The sequence below is a fragment of the Scyliorhinus canicula genome, chromosome 4 (genome assembly GCF_902713615.1).
Source record: "Scyliorhinus canicula chromosome 4, sScyCan1.1, whole genome shotgun sequence".
NCBI lineage: Eukaryota > Metazoa > Chordata > Chondrichthyes > Carcharhiniformes > Scyliorhinidae > Scyliorhinus > Scyliorhinus canicula.
Window position 1 is genome coordinate 207,699,390 of NC_052149.1, and position 14,644 is coordinate 207,714,033.

Genomic DNA, 14,644 nt, shown 5'->3' on the forward strand with positions numbered 1-14,644 from the left:
TCCGCGGCGGGGGTTCGCCATCAGCGGGCCAGTACATTCCACTGGCGAAAACAGCCATAAAATTCTGACCACTCTCTCTGGAACCACGGGCGAGATTCTCCCATCGAGACACTAAGGGCACAATTCTCCGCAAATGCGGAGAGTCGTGAAGGCTGCCATGAAAACGGCCGTGTTTCACGGCAGCCTCCGCGCCCCCGCCCGGGACCCGATTCAGCTCCCCGGTCGGGGCTAGCATCGCGGCCCTGTGAACTACGGCATCGCGGGCTTAACGAATTTCGCCAAGCCCGTGCGCCAAAGTTAGCGACGGCTGACGCATATGATGACGTCAGCCGCGCATGCGCGGATTGGATCACTCCAACCCGCGCAGGCACGGATGACGTCGTCCGCGCATATGCGTCAGACCCGCGCATGCGCGGTCCGTAATGCCCCTCAGCCGCCCCGCAGACTGATCCAGCGGGGCGGCGAAGTAACAAAGAGTGCGCGGGGTAAGTACCCGCTGCCCGCGACCGGTGGGCACCGATCGCGGGCCCATGCCACCCTTGGCACGGCCGTGGTGCGGCCGTGCCAATCGGTGGCATGGTTGTGCAGAACGGCACTTTGGTGCCGTTTTCACGAACTTGTATAGCAGGTATATTCAAATTCGTGAAAACGGCCGTAAAGGCCTTGGAAATCGGCCCATCGGCCAGGGGAGAATCGCTGCTCACCGTAAAAAAACGGCGAGCAGCGATTCGTGTCGGGGGGCGGGCGTGGGGGGGGGGAGAATAGCGGGAGGGCGCGGACCAGCGTCGCCGTAAAAATTTGCGCCGCCCGCTATTCTCGTCCCGTCGTGAGTGCGGAGAATCGCGCCCTAAGTCCCGACGCCGGAGTGAAAATCGGAGTGTTTCACTCCGGCGTCGGAGGCTGCTCCTCGACCCCTATTCTCCCACCCCCGAGGGGCTAGGAGCGGCGCTGCGTCATTTACGCACGCCGGGCCATGGTTCCGCGTAAAAACGGCGGCGCATAAATTACGCGGCCGGCGCCGCATAAATGACGTCACCCGCGCATGCGCTGGATGGCCGGCGCCAACCCGCGTATGCGCAGTTGCCGTTCTCCCCGCGGGTGCCCCGCAAGAAATGTCGGATTGATCTTGCGGGGCGGCGGAGAAAAGGAGGTCCTCCTTCAGAGAGGCCGGCCTGCCGATCGGTGGGCACTGATCGCGGGCCAGACCCCTTTTAAGCCCCCCCCCCCCCCCGGTGCTGGATGCCCCCCCCCCCGCCACAGGCCACCCCCCCAGCATTCCCACGCTGTTCCCGCCGGCAGCAACCAGGTGTGGACGGCGCCGGCGAGAACTCGTCGTATTGGGCAGGCCGCTCAGCCCATCCGGGCCGTAGAATCGCCGCTCGCCCGTTACAAACGGCGAGCGGCGATTCTCCGAGTGGCCAGCCGTAAATCCCGCCGCGCCAGTTTTGGCGGGGGTGAGAGAATTGTGTGCGGGTGCCGGGGCGGCGTGACGGGACTCGCCCGGCGCCCCAGCGATTCTCCCACCCGTGTGGGGGGGGGGGGGGGGGGGGAATTGCGCCCCACTTCTTTGAAGATCCCAGGATGCAGGCCGCAAGTCCAGAGGACTTGTCAGCCTTCAGCTTCATTATTTTCTTCTAATATTTTCTGTCCATTGATAGTGTTCCGCCCATCTATTTGGCGCTTGATTTTTACTTCTCTTGAATGCTTTTTACGTATTCTATGGTGAAGACTGATAATATAGACTTGTCAAAATTGCTACCATTTCCTTGTTTCAGCTGCCATTTATTTGTTTCCCATTATTAATTGCCAGTCTCCCCGTCAAGAGACCTTCGCTGCCCTTTTCCTCCTTTTATACTTGCAGAAGCCCTTACTGTCTGTTTTTTAATATTTCTTGCTACTTTACTCACATTTTAATTTCTTCCTTTACTTTTCTTCAGCCATGCTTTGCTGGTTTCTTAAATGTTCCCAATCTGCTGGCCTACCACTAATCTTTGCAGCACAACATGCCTTTCTTTCAATAAGACACTATCCTTAACTTCCTCAGAGAGGCACAGATGGTCCATCTTTCTTATAGAGTCTATCTTTCTCAACAAAATATATCTTTGTTGAGAATTATTAAATATTTCCTCAAATGCCTACCACTGTTTACCTACTGTCTTACCTTTTAACCTATTTTCTCAATCCACTATAGCATAAATGTAACAGTGCAGAAAGAGACCATTCGGCCCATCGAGTCTGCACCAGCCCTTGGAAAAAGCACCCCACTTAAGCCCACCCTATCCCCATAACCCTGTAACCCGACCTAACCTTTTGGACACTAAGGGGAAATTTAGCATGGTCAATCCACCTAACCACAGTAGCATTGTGGATAGCACAATTGCTTCACAGCTCCAGGGTCCCAGGTTCGATTCCGGCTTGGGTCACTGTCTGTGCGGAGTCTGCACATCCTCCCCGTGTGCGCGTGGGTTTCCTCCGGGTGCTCCGGTTTCCTCCCACAGTCCAAAGATGTGCAGGTTAGGTGGATTGGCCATGTTAAATTGCCCTTAGTGTCCAAAATTGCCCTTGGTGTTGGGTGGATTGCTGGGTTATGGGGATAGGTTGGAGGTGTAGGCCTTGGGTAGGGTGCTCTTTCGAAGAGCTGTGCAGACTCGATGGGCCGAATAGCCTCCTTCTGCACTGTAAATTCTATGATAACCTGCACATCTTTGGACTGTGCGAGAAAACCACAGCACCCGGAGGAAATCCACGCAGACACAGGGAGAAAGTGAAAACTCCACACAGTCACCGAGGCTGGAAGTGAACCCAGGTCATCTGAGCTGTAAAGCAGCAGTGATAACCGCTGTGCCTCCATGCCATCCTGTAGCCAATCCTGTTTTCACAACTTTGTTTAAGACACCAGTTTCAGACACTCCATGTGAAATTCTTTCAGGTTATGATCACTTTTGGCGATAGAACCCTTTACTATCAGGTCATTAACTAACCCTGTCTCATTGCACATGACCACATCTCAAATAGGATGTTCTTTGGTTGGTTCTAAAATACCCTCTTTGATGCTTGACTCATTGCCATATTCCAGGACTGACACCCATCTGAACACAGAAGAAGGACAAGGGCTGCGATTCTCCCGATCGGAGACTAGGTGCTCCACCAGCGGGAAAACTGGATTGATTCCCGCTGGTGCAAGGAGAGACCCCAACGTGTCATTCAATGGCCCTTTGAAAAATTTATACCCTCAACTGGGTGTTCAGTGCCATTCAAATTGTACACCAAGATTGTAGTTGGACCGGAGAGGGGTGGGACTTAATCTCTCTGACAGGTCCTACTTTTCAGAGACCAAGGGTGCCCTGATCACAACATTTTCCCAGGATGGGGGTCGTTTTGCTGCTCTTCACATCTGTACCCTAAACTCTTTAAACTGTTTGTCAGTATGCCAAGTTCAAAGATCTGTACGATGAATGTAAAAGTATTTCCTTTAATGTGGTGGAAATCTTTTGACATTACTTTTTCACAATCAATTTTATTGCCCTTTAATCATTTCTCGCCTGTTTGCATTAGGCCTTGAAGCCTAAAAGCTTTGAACTGCAATGTTTACATTCAATTTCATGGACTTTCTATTTGACAGGGCCAGGCAGTTTCAAAGAAAGGTTTAAGATCTTTTTATTTATATAGGTGTGCAGGGATGAATTCACTCAAAGAAGCAGCTGTTTTCCTAACTTCCAAGTCTTTCTAGAAGCTGCCTCTGTTCTCAGCACCTAGAAGTTCTTGGTGGAGTTGCCGGGGTGGGCTAAGAAAGTTGGAATGCGAGCTACGAAATTTGGGACACGAAAGATTGAAGGTTTCCTTGTGGGACCTGACAAGGCATACCTGCTCCACCAGCCTACAAGACGTCCATTAAAGTTTGAACTAAAATTGTGTTTTTCTGTCTTATCTGCTGCTGAATACAGACAGGAATAGTTTTCCCCAGTGAGGTCAGAGCTCAATCTGCATATTACAAAGTTTAAATTACATTAAGGTTTGAATGATGTCACCTGATCCAGACTTTAAATATTTGAAGGGCTAGATCTACCTCCTGAAACTCAGGAATTAAAATTTTGCTCATCGGGAATGCAACACAATCAGTGATATGAAGTACTCAGTCGTGAGACTAAACTCCATACATGCCCTGTCTATGTCAGAGCTTGGGGTAAAAACTCTTTCTTTGTGGAATAAAAGAAATAACTCACCTGTCAGATAACTGTCCAGAAATAACCGAGCCAACCAACACGCCCACGAAAAACATTGACATAGAAAATGGCCCCTTCCAGTCATCGCCACACACCAAGTCCCACTGAAATGCAAAGAAAAGTTTAAAACTCCTTACATATAGTTGGAGGAAAATTATAGGCAAGCCATTTTACTGCACTGGAGACACAAATAGGTAGAAACATGATGGACCTGAAATCCTCACAGTGGCAATCAGCATTAGTCAGATTGCCACTCAACCAGTTTCAAACCTGAAGTCTTGTCTCGCCTGACCTCCACTCAGGCCAGGCAAGATTGAGGTAGAGCTACACATCCCTGGGACCTACCATAGAGGAAGACATGTTCCTTTTTTATGACATTAGCTACTCAAAAATGGTTGGTGTGAAGTTCCAGTGGCATTTAAAGATCCCTGACAGGTCAGGGAGAAGATCAGTATGTCAAATAAGTGGGTAAGGGGGACCAGACATTGGAGGAGGTCAGGCCTTGTAGAGGATGGAAAGGTGAGGGGGTGGCTGCAGGACCCCATGCTTCAAAAGGAGTGGGTGTTCAGTCCTTGGAGATAGTGCCGAGGATTCAAGCCTTGGGAGTGGTCAGGCCTCAGGGGAGTGGGTGTTCGTGCCTCAGGGAGATGGATAGGGCTTGAGCCTAAGGCGAGGTGGGGGTTTGTCAGGCCTCAGGAAGGGTGGGGACTGGGCCTCAGTAGGATCGGCAGGATGTTAGGTGGGGTTGAGCCCCGGGTAGGTCATGTCTGGTCAGTTTGTGTGGTGCGGACTGCATGAGAGTCAGGCCTGGCGTTTGAGGAAGGGGCGGGGCGGAATATTGTCTGGTCGGATAAAGAGTCCCCCTTAGGATGGGGGAGCCTGCGAGTTGGGAGAGACCCTGGCGTGTTGGGGGGTTAGGGAAGTGTTTTGCGTGATCTGTGGTGTGAGTGAAATTCTGTGGGTGGTCGGAATGGGCTTATGCAACAGTTATCCAGAAATTAGAAGAGGCTTTCATTCTTCTAAACTTTTCTGGGTAACTGTTGATGTAACTTAGTTGGAGGTTTGCAATTTAAATGTTCCCACTGCAGGAAAATTTCCCAAGTAAAGTGTTCACTTGCAGACCATTGCCATGCAAGTCTTACATGGGAACTTATGAAGAGGATTCCCTAGCACATTTCTGGGGCACCCCTGTCCCCCCATTCGACAACCTGGAGCTCAGAAGCTATGGCCCGTGATTTTAAAAAAAATTTGGATGACCAAAATATCTTTTAACACCACACCAGAAAATAGCATAGAATGATCCTTCAAACAATGCTACTCTACAGTGAATACAAAACCCTAACTGCTATCTTTATTCCCACCCAACTCACAAGAAAAAACATCTCAGCTCTCCATCCACTTTAACTACTGTATGATGTCAGTCTAGTCTCATGGCAGCACGTATGCCTCTAAGCTACAAAGTTGTGTGTACAATTCCCATTCTCGTGGACTGAGCACATACACTCAGCTGATCCTTTAGTTCACTGCTGAGGGGATGAAGCTTTTGGATGAGACAGTAAGCTCCCCCGTCTGCCGTCTCAAGTGGATGTAAACATTTCATACCACGATTTGAAGGTGAGCAGGATCATTTTCTGCCCAATGCTACTGAAGTTGATTTCCTGGTTGCTCACACGATTCTTGCTAGTAGGATGAGACTGTCACATTTGTTGACATTACAACATCAAATACATTTCAAAAACACTTCATCAACTGTTAAGTGCTCTGGGACAAACTAAGGGCAAAAAAGGGTATGAAGGGTACTTCAGCACGGTAGCATTGTGGATAGCACAATCGCTTCACAGTGCCAGGGTCCCAGATTCGATTCCGGCTTGGGTCACTGTCTGTGTGGAGTCTGCACATCCTCCCCGTGTGTGCGTGGGTTTCCTCCGGGTGCTCCTGTTTCCTCCCACAGTCCAAAGATGTGCGGGTTAGGTGGATTGGCCATGATAAATTGCCCTTAGTGTCCAAAATTGCCCTTAGTGTTGGGTGGGGTTACTAAGTTCTGGGGATAGGGTGGAGGTGTTGACCTTGGGTAAGGTGCTCTTTCCAAGAGCCGGTGCAGACTCGATGGGCCGAATGGCCTCCTTCTGCACTGTAAATTCTATGTAAAACTATGAAAATTAAAGATTTTTCTAATTCCAACAAATAATACACAATTACTCAAATAATGCTCAAAGCAGTTCAAACTTGTATGATTAGAAGGTGAACAGAATCAGTTTCTGAAGAAATACATCCAGTGTTTCTGCATGGTTCTGACAGGAGGTGGCATATGACCTCCCTTTCTCAGCACAGCAGGTATTCCAATGTGCTAAAGTGGACAAAGAGCGGAGATGGTTTTTCTTGCTAGTTGAATGAGAGTAAAGATAGTAGTTAGGGTTTCATATTCACTCAAATGAGTAGCAATGTTTAAAGATTAAAGCTAATTTCTGGGTTTGTGTCAAAGATATTTTAAACTGTGTTTGTAACAAAGTTTGTTTTAAAACACCATATCCCTATTTATTTGTGCAATCACTGCTGGAGCGAAGTATCCTTTCCTCACAATCTTACAAAATGAAAATAAAATATATCATAGCCACTGTTGGGGTCTGGTCCAGGATCGTAATACACGTTACTCTATGTTGTTAGGACACCCTGAGTTAGTGTGCAGTCAATTCCAGCCCCACATGTCCCAGAGTCACAACACAAGTGAATTGACCAATAATTCTCATAAAAATATCCAAAGTGTTTGGTTCTTGGCTGCCTAATAATCATAGTCACCAGGTTTTATTCACAGAAAGCTTCAGATTAAAGTATTTAGTATACAGCCTGCAATCATCTTCTTTGTAGATTCATTCATTCACGTACTCTGTAGTTTAGAAATGTATTGTTCTTAGCTTTTCCCGGAGAGGCACCTGATTTCTGTTCAAATTTTGTTTCCAGTTTGAGGTTTGTCTTTAGGCCACTCTGGTCTCAGGAAAACAGCACCCACCAGGTGTTCCAGCGAGAGAGTCAGCCCTCACAGTGGCTTCTGGGGAGAGTTGGATCGTTTTGGAGAGAGTTAGTTTGATCTTTTTGGAGTGTTAACTGGAACCCTTCACCATGCTGCCAGAATCAAAGCTGAAACTAAACTCAAGCCTTGGAACTCTGAAAAACATTCCAGAGTGATCAGATCCAATCACCACATTATTGGGCAGAGCACAGCCCTTTGTGCCAAATCATTGGCCTCCAGCCAAATGTATCAGAGTCCCAATCAATTTCTGTCACTGATGCCGACCAACCTACAACTCCAGTTTAAACCAACATAGTCCTTTGGATTCTTCTGTTTGAATTAAAGCTACAGGCTGCTTGCCTTGGTGTCCATTAATCATCCATGGATCAAAAATTTAATGGCAAAACTAAAAGGGGAAATAAGGGAATAAACTGGAAGGACACTTCCAATGTCAACATTAATCAACTAACTTTCATAGTTCTGCAAGGTTAAGGTAATTATATTACAAAAGTCATCTATATTTGTATTACACTTACGTAGCTAGTCCTATTCCTGAAAAGATTGCAATGCAACTCTTGTCAGCTGTTTATGTTTTCCTCCATTGACGGTCTTTGTTATACCCAGAGATTACTGACTGAAGGGGAATCTTCCCCTCAGCACACAGAATGCTGCCTGAGGGGAGAAACCAGCATGCAGCAATTTCCTCTCCAAACTTTAGCAGAGTCAGTAGAAATGAGACATTACAGCTGAGCCTAAACTTTTTTCTCATGGAAAATACACACATTACACGTTTATCTAAAAGTACTAACGAACAGATGCGGACGCCCGGGTAGATTGTTTCCTTACCAAATTCAGCATGTTGACACTTCACTGAGAGCAGGTATATACCTAGTCTGTTCAGTTCAATGTAACTCAAAATTGTACACTTACTAATGGAACTATTAGAGGCAGAGCCATGTCATTCTGAGATAAGTTGTTGTATTTAAATTATTTAGATAGGAAACTCTTCCAGCACACTACACTGAAAATATTATTTTATGTACTGATTTGTTCAGGGCACATAGTGTTTGATGAGAGTATAGCTGTTAATGTAGTGTGAATGTGCTTCTAAAAGGTATCTGATAAAGACTTGTGGACAAAATTAGAGTTCATGAATTAAAAGGGACAGAAGCAACATGGATACAAAATTGGCTGAGTGACAGGAAATGGAGTTTCATAGTTGTTTTTCAGACTGTCAGAAGCATGTTCTTATGCACCAGTCACTGAAAGCAAGCATGTAGAAACAGTAAGCAGTTGAGAATGCAAATGGTATGTTGGCCGGAATTCTCCATTTCGGAGATTCTCTGAGATTTTTTGAGATTCTCTGTTCCCGCTGACAGTACACCCCCGCCTGCGGGTTTCCCAGCAACACAGTGTGGATTAATTGGGAAATCTCATTGACAAGCGGTGAGAAGAGAGAATCCTGCTGCAAGGGAACGGTGTGCCACTGATAAACATATGGCTGGGGGACCAGAGAATCCTCGCTTTCATTGCAAGAGGACTTGGGTACAAAAATGCCTGCCTGCAGCTGTACAGGGCTTTGGTGAGCCACACCAAGTGGAATTCCCCATGATCGATGTTAAGACCCCTCTCTTCCCATTATATACAGATGACCTAGATTTGGGTCTACTGCTTGAAAGGGTGATGGAGGCAGAGGCACTCATAACATTTTAAGTAGTATCTGGATGTGCATTTGCAACAGCAAGGCATACAATGTTATAGGCCAAGTGCTGGAAAATGGGATAATACTTAAGATGGTTGTTTTTGACCATTGTAGGCGCAATGGGCTGAGAGCCTTTTCTGTGCTGTAGACCTCTGTGACTCTATGGTTATGACAGGACACAATTTCAAATATTGAGGATGATAGAAACCTTGGAAATATTGCGAACTTTGAGGAGGATAGTGTAGAACTAAGCAGATTAGTGACAAGTGTGGACAAGTGGCAGATGAAATTTAATGCAGAGCTATGAAATTAATAATTTTGGTAAGAAGAATGCAGACAGGAAATATATCATAAAGGATACAATTTTAGAGGGGGTGCAGGAGGAGCTGGGCCTTTTGAGCATAAATCATTTTGGATGGCAGGACAATTAAGCACACTGTTAGCAAAGCATTAGGCATGGGGGCTTTATCAATACGAGCATGGAGTGCAAAGAGAAGTTATGATAAACCTGCATAAACCATTGCATTAGCCTTACCTGGAATATTGCGCCAGTTCTGGGCAACATACTTTAAAAAGAATGCAAAGGAATTAGAGAGGGTAACATGGAAACTAGGAACAGAAGTAGGTCATTCGACGCTTACAGCCTGCTTCGCAATTCAATATGACCATGGCTGATCCTCTATCCCAATGCTATACTCCCGTGCTCACCCCATACCCCTTGACACATTTCAAGTCTAGAAATTGATCTACTTCCGTCTTAAATATACTCAGTGACGTAGCCTTCACAGCCTTGTGTGTTAGACAATTCCACATGTTCACCACCTTCTAAGTAAAAAGGTTTCTCCTTATCCAAGTACTAAATGACCAAACCCATATCCTGAGACTGTGACCCCTTGTTCTAGACCCCTCCTTGTCAGAGGAATCTGTCCAGCTGTCATCCCTTTATACGTTTCAATGAGATCCTTGATCATTCTTCTAAACTCCGGTGAATTCAGGTCCAGTCAACGCAATCTCTCCTCCTTACTTGGGCGCGATTCTCCGAGCCGGGCCGGAGAATCACCACAACTGCACCACGCCGCCCCGACGCAGGTGCGCGAACCTCCGAGGTGCGGAGAATTGGCGCCATTTGCACCGGCGTGTTTTGACGAGGCGCCGGCCACTGTAATCAGCCAAGCCGCCGATTCTCCTGCCCAGATGGGCCGAGCGGCCGCACGGAAAAAGCAGAGTCCCACTGGCGCCGTTCACCCCTGGTCGCTGCCGGCGGGAACTCTGCGTGAAGGGTCAGGGGGGCAGCCTGTGGGGCAGGGAAAAGCGCTCCTTCACTGGGAAGGGGGCCTCCAAGTGGGTCTGGCCCGCGATCGGAGCCCACCAATCGGCGGGCCGGCCTTTCCCTCCCCCCTGAGCCTACTTTGTTGCACGGCCGGCCCCTGAACCCCCACACCATGTTGCGCCGGGGCCGGCGGCTGAAGAAGTCCCCCACGCATGCCCGGGTTGGCGCAGCCCAACTGCGCATACATGATTTGGCGCGGCACCCATTTGGTGCCGGGCAGGCTGGAGCGGCATAAACCGCTCCAGCGCCGTGCTGGCCCCCTGTAGGGGCCAGAATCAGTCGTCCCCGCACCCGTTTCACACCGTCGTGAAACGCGCGACATTCACTAAGGCGCGAATACTTAGTCTCCATTTCGGAGAATCGCGCCCCTCATCTCTCCTCTCCTGCCATCCCAGGCATCAGTCTGATGAGCCTTTACTGCATTCCCTTTATGGCAGGTGTATCCTTTCGGAGGTAAGGAAACCAAAACTACTCACGATAATCATGATAGGCTGACACAGTGGTTAGCACTGCTGCCTCACAATGCCAGGGACCCAGGTTCAATTCCAGCCTTGGGTGACTATGTGGAGTCTGCACGTTCTCTCAGTGTCTGTTTCCTCCCACAGTCCAAAGATGTGCAGGTTAGGTTGATTGACCATGCTAAATTGCCACTTAGTGTGCAGACATGTGCAGGTTAGGTTGACAGAGTAGGTTGGGGTGGGCAGGTGAGTGAACCTATGTAGAATGTATGGAGGGTCGGTGAAGACTCGATGGGCTGAATGGTCTTCTTCTGCACTGTAGGAATTTGATGATTCTACTCCAGATGCGGTCTCACCAAGGCCCTCTACAGCTGCAGTAAGACATCCTTGCTCCTGTACTCAAGTCCTCTTGCAATGAAAGCTAACATACTATTTGCATTCTTAACCGCTTGCTTTGCCTGCATGCTGATTTTCAGTGACTGGTATACAAGGACACCTAGATCCTTTTGTACACCATTTAAATAATACTCTGCCAATGTGTTTTTCTAACTGTGATAACTTCACTTATCCACATTATATGGCATTTGCCATGTATTTGGCGACTTGCTCAACTAGTCTAGATCACCTTGAAGCCTCCTTATCACTCACATTCCAAGTTTTGTGTCATTTGCAAAGTTAGAGATATTGTATTTGGTTCCCTCATCCAAATCATTAATGTATATTGTGAATAGCTGGGGCCCCAGCATTGTCCCCTGCGGGATCCCACTAATCACCACCTGCCATTCCAAAAAAGATGCATTTGTTCCTTCTCTATTTCCTTATCCTAACCAATTCTCTATCCATGGCAATGGGTTACCCCAATCCCATGAGCTTTAATTGTGCACACTAGCCTCTAATGGGGGACTTTATCAGAAGTTTTATGAAAATCCAAATCATCATATCAACTGGTTCTCTCTTATCTATTCTTCCAGTTGCGTCCTCAAAAAACTCCACCAGTCCATTTATCAAATATTATTTCCCTTTCAGAAATCCATGTTGACTTTGTCAAATCTCATAGATAATATCAACGGGTTCTGTTATGTTTTATAATAGACTCAAGCATTATCTGTATTTCCCCATTTTCTCCCCTCCTTTTTTAAACAGTGGGGTTACATTTACTTCCCTGCAATCCGCCTAGGCTGTTTCAGAATCTACAAAATTTTATAAGAGGAAAACCAATGCATCTATTATTTCCACGGCCACTTCATTCAGTACTCTAGGATGTAGATTATTCGGCATTGGGGATTGGGGCTGCTCTGTTGCTTCACGTGCCAGGGAACTGGGTTTGATTCCCGGCTTGGGTCGCTGTCTCTGTGGAGTCTGCACGTTCTCCTCGTGTCTGCGTGGGTTACCTCTGGGTGCTCTGGTTTCGTCCCACCCGAAAGACGTGCTTGTTAGGTTATTTGTACATTGAATTCTCCCTCAATGTACCTGAACAGTCACCGTTGTGTGGCGACTAGGTGTTTTCACAGTGACTTCATTGCAGGGTTAATGTAAGCCCACTTGTGACACTAATAAAGATTATTTATTGGCTTTCAGTCCTATTAATTTCTCCAGCAATATATTGTTAGTACTAATTTCCTACAATTTCTCCTCATTAGACTTGTGGTTCCCCAGCATTTCTGCGAAATTGTGTATCCTCTGTGAAGACAGACCTAAAATAGTTGTTTGACTGTTCTGCCATTTCCTTGCTCAATTACAAATTCTCCCATTTTCAATTGAAAGACATTTGTCTTCACTAATCTTTTTCTTTTTACATACTTATAGGAACTTTCACAGTCCGTTTTTATGATCCTTACAAGTTTACTCTCATTTTCTGTTTTCCCCACTTAAACAATCTCTTGGTCCTCCCTTGCTGAATTCTAAACTGCATGACTCTTTGGATTTAATGTTATCATTTTGTTTGCCATGGTTGGTCCACTTTTCCAGTCGTCTTTTGTACCCAAAAGATACACACAACTCTTGCAATGCATTCATTTATACCCTAAATATTAGGCATTATTAATTAGGCCACCATTATGCCTTTTAATGAAGTTTCCCAATCTATTTTAGCCAACTCATGCCTCATATCTTTTGTTCCCTTTGTTTAGATTAAGGGTGCGGAAATGTTTCACGAGAATAATTCCAGGAATTAGGAACTTCAGTTACACAGATGAATTGGGCACTGTTCTCTTTCAAGGTGAGAAGCTGGTTCCAGGAATTAGGAACTTCAGTTACACAGATGAATTAGGGACTGTTCTCTTTCAAGGTGAGAAGGTTGAGAAGAGATTAGATTAAGATATTCAAAACTATGAGGGGTTTGGACAGAATAGATTGGAGAAACTATTCCCATGGTGGAAGGATCAAAAAACATAGGAAATGGATTTAAAGTGATTGCCAAAAGAAAAGATGGTGATCTGAGGGGAACTTTTCAGGCAGCAAGTGGTTAGGATCTGGAAGTTACTGCCCAGAAAGTGTTGTGGATACAGGTTCAATCGAGACGTTCAAGAGAGAATTGGATTATCTAAAATTATCTTGACTGCAGCAACAAAATGAGTGAGTCGCTCTAAGTGAATTTCTCCCTCAGCACGCCAGCAGAGACACAGCAGGCCAAATGCTGCCCCTCCATCGCATGGAGTCACCCAGAGCCCAACGAGTACCCTGAGGGAGGAGGAAGCCCAGTTTCCAGTCCAACTACCCCGCCCCCTCATGACACAAGTGCATCTCAAGAGCAGCGGGCAGAACATGGTGGCACAGTGACACCGGTAAGTTGGCCAGGGCCTTTCAGCTCCAGGCCCTCCAGAGGACGATTGCTAAGGGCAACAAAAGCCACATGGTGCAGAATGCAGAAGGCTGCCTCCCACCTCTGGTGTGCACCCTGGGGACACACCTTTAAGTAGCACTCGACTGGCATGCTCTCTTCCTTCCAGACAAGGGTGATGAGGTTGTGGATTCTTGCAGAGTGCATCACTGCCACATTCCATCTGTGCCAGAGGCCTTGTTATTTTTCAGCTGTCAAATGGCTTTTTCAACCTCACAGCGAGCTGGGGTTACGCTGTGTAGCCATCTAAGATGGCCACTAACAACACAAAATGGAAGACTGCAAAGAGTGCAGGGAAAAACGGACATGGTAAAGAGCAAACAGCTTGCAGAAGCATTAAGCATTGAGACACTTGCAGAAACCGGTTTCCCGACAGCTGCAGGGTTCAGGCAGCGCTGTAAATGGGAAAGCCGTTAACATAGTAATGAGGTGATACCGGGCAGTCCCAGGTACAATGGATACAATTAGGTATCAATTGATACTTTTAATAGCGAACCAGACACGATGGAGCCAGCGAAGCCAGGACAATGAGTCCTAAGAACCACCCCAGCCATCAAGGAACGGCCCTAGGATAGGGGGGTTCAAATCATATCGATTGGGAAGAGGCCCAATCGATCCCCAGCAGGTGAGGAAGCCCGCCCCAAGGGGCGCGGACCTCCTGGGACCTATAAAAGAAGGTCCCGCACATGGTTGTCTCCTGTCTCCGGCCTCCGACTCCAGCCTCCAGACCCCTGTCTTTTACACCAGCCGTCGAGCAGCAGCCATCAATAAGTAAGTGCCAAACGACGATCGCTACTTGACCCCGGCATTACTTATACCCTTGCCGACCGATAGTGACCCGAAGCTTGCAGACCAGAACGGAACGAAGGCCTTGTTCCCTGACCTCGCCTGTTCCTTCTTAGATAAGTATTAGTCGTCTAGTGGTAGAAGTAAGTTAGTCTTTCGCGTGTGCATGAGTGTTATTATAATTGTTTTATAATAAACTCTAATTGTTTTGGACTTACTAAATGGTGTAGAGCTTTATTGCTTTGAACTTGACCTTGATACTTGTGACGGTGTCTTTTACGGCACCTGGCGACTCCAGA

The 14,644-nt window shown here is 47.1% G+C and overlaps 1 protein-coding gene across 3 annotated transcripts in view; it reads right to left on the bottom strand.

Moving 5' to 3' along the window:
* The window catches only part of LOC119965339 (solute carrier family 22 member 5-like), a 216,447-nt gene that overhangs the window by 154,004 nt on the left and 47,799 nt on the right, over nt 1–14,644 (bottom strand). For all 3 annotated transcript variants that reach the window (XM_038795968.1, XM_038795967.1, XM_038795969.1), the window contains exon 2: nt 4,224–4,327. In XM_038795968.1, coding sequence (XP_038651896.1) covers nt 4,224–4,327 — 104 coding nt within the window. The remainder of the gene's footprint in view (nt 1–4,223; nt 4,328–14,644) is intronic.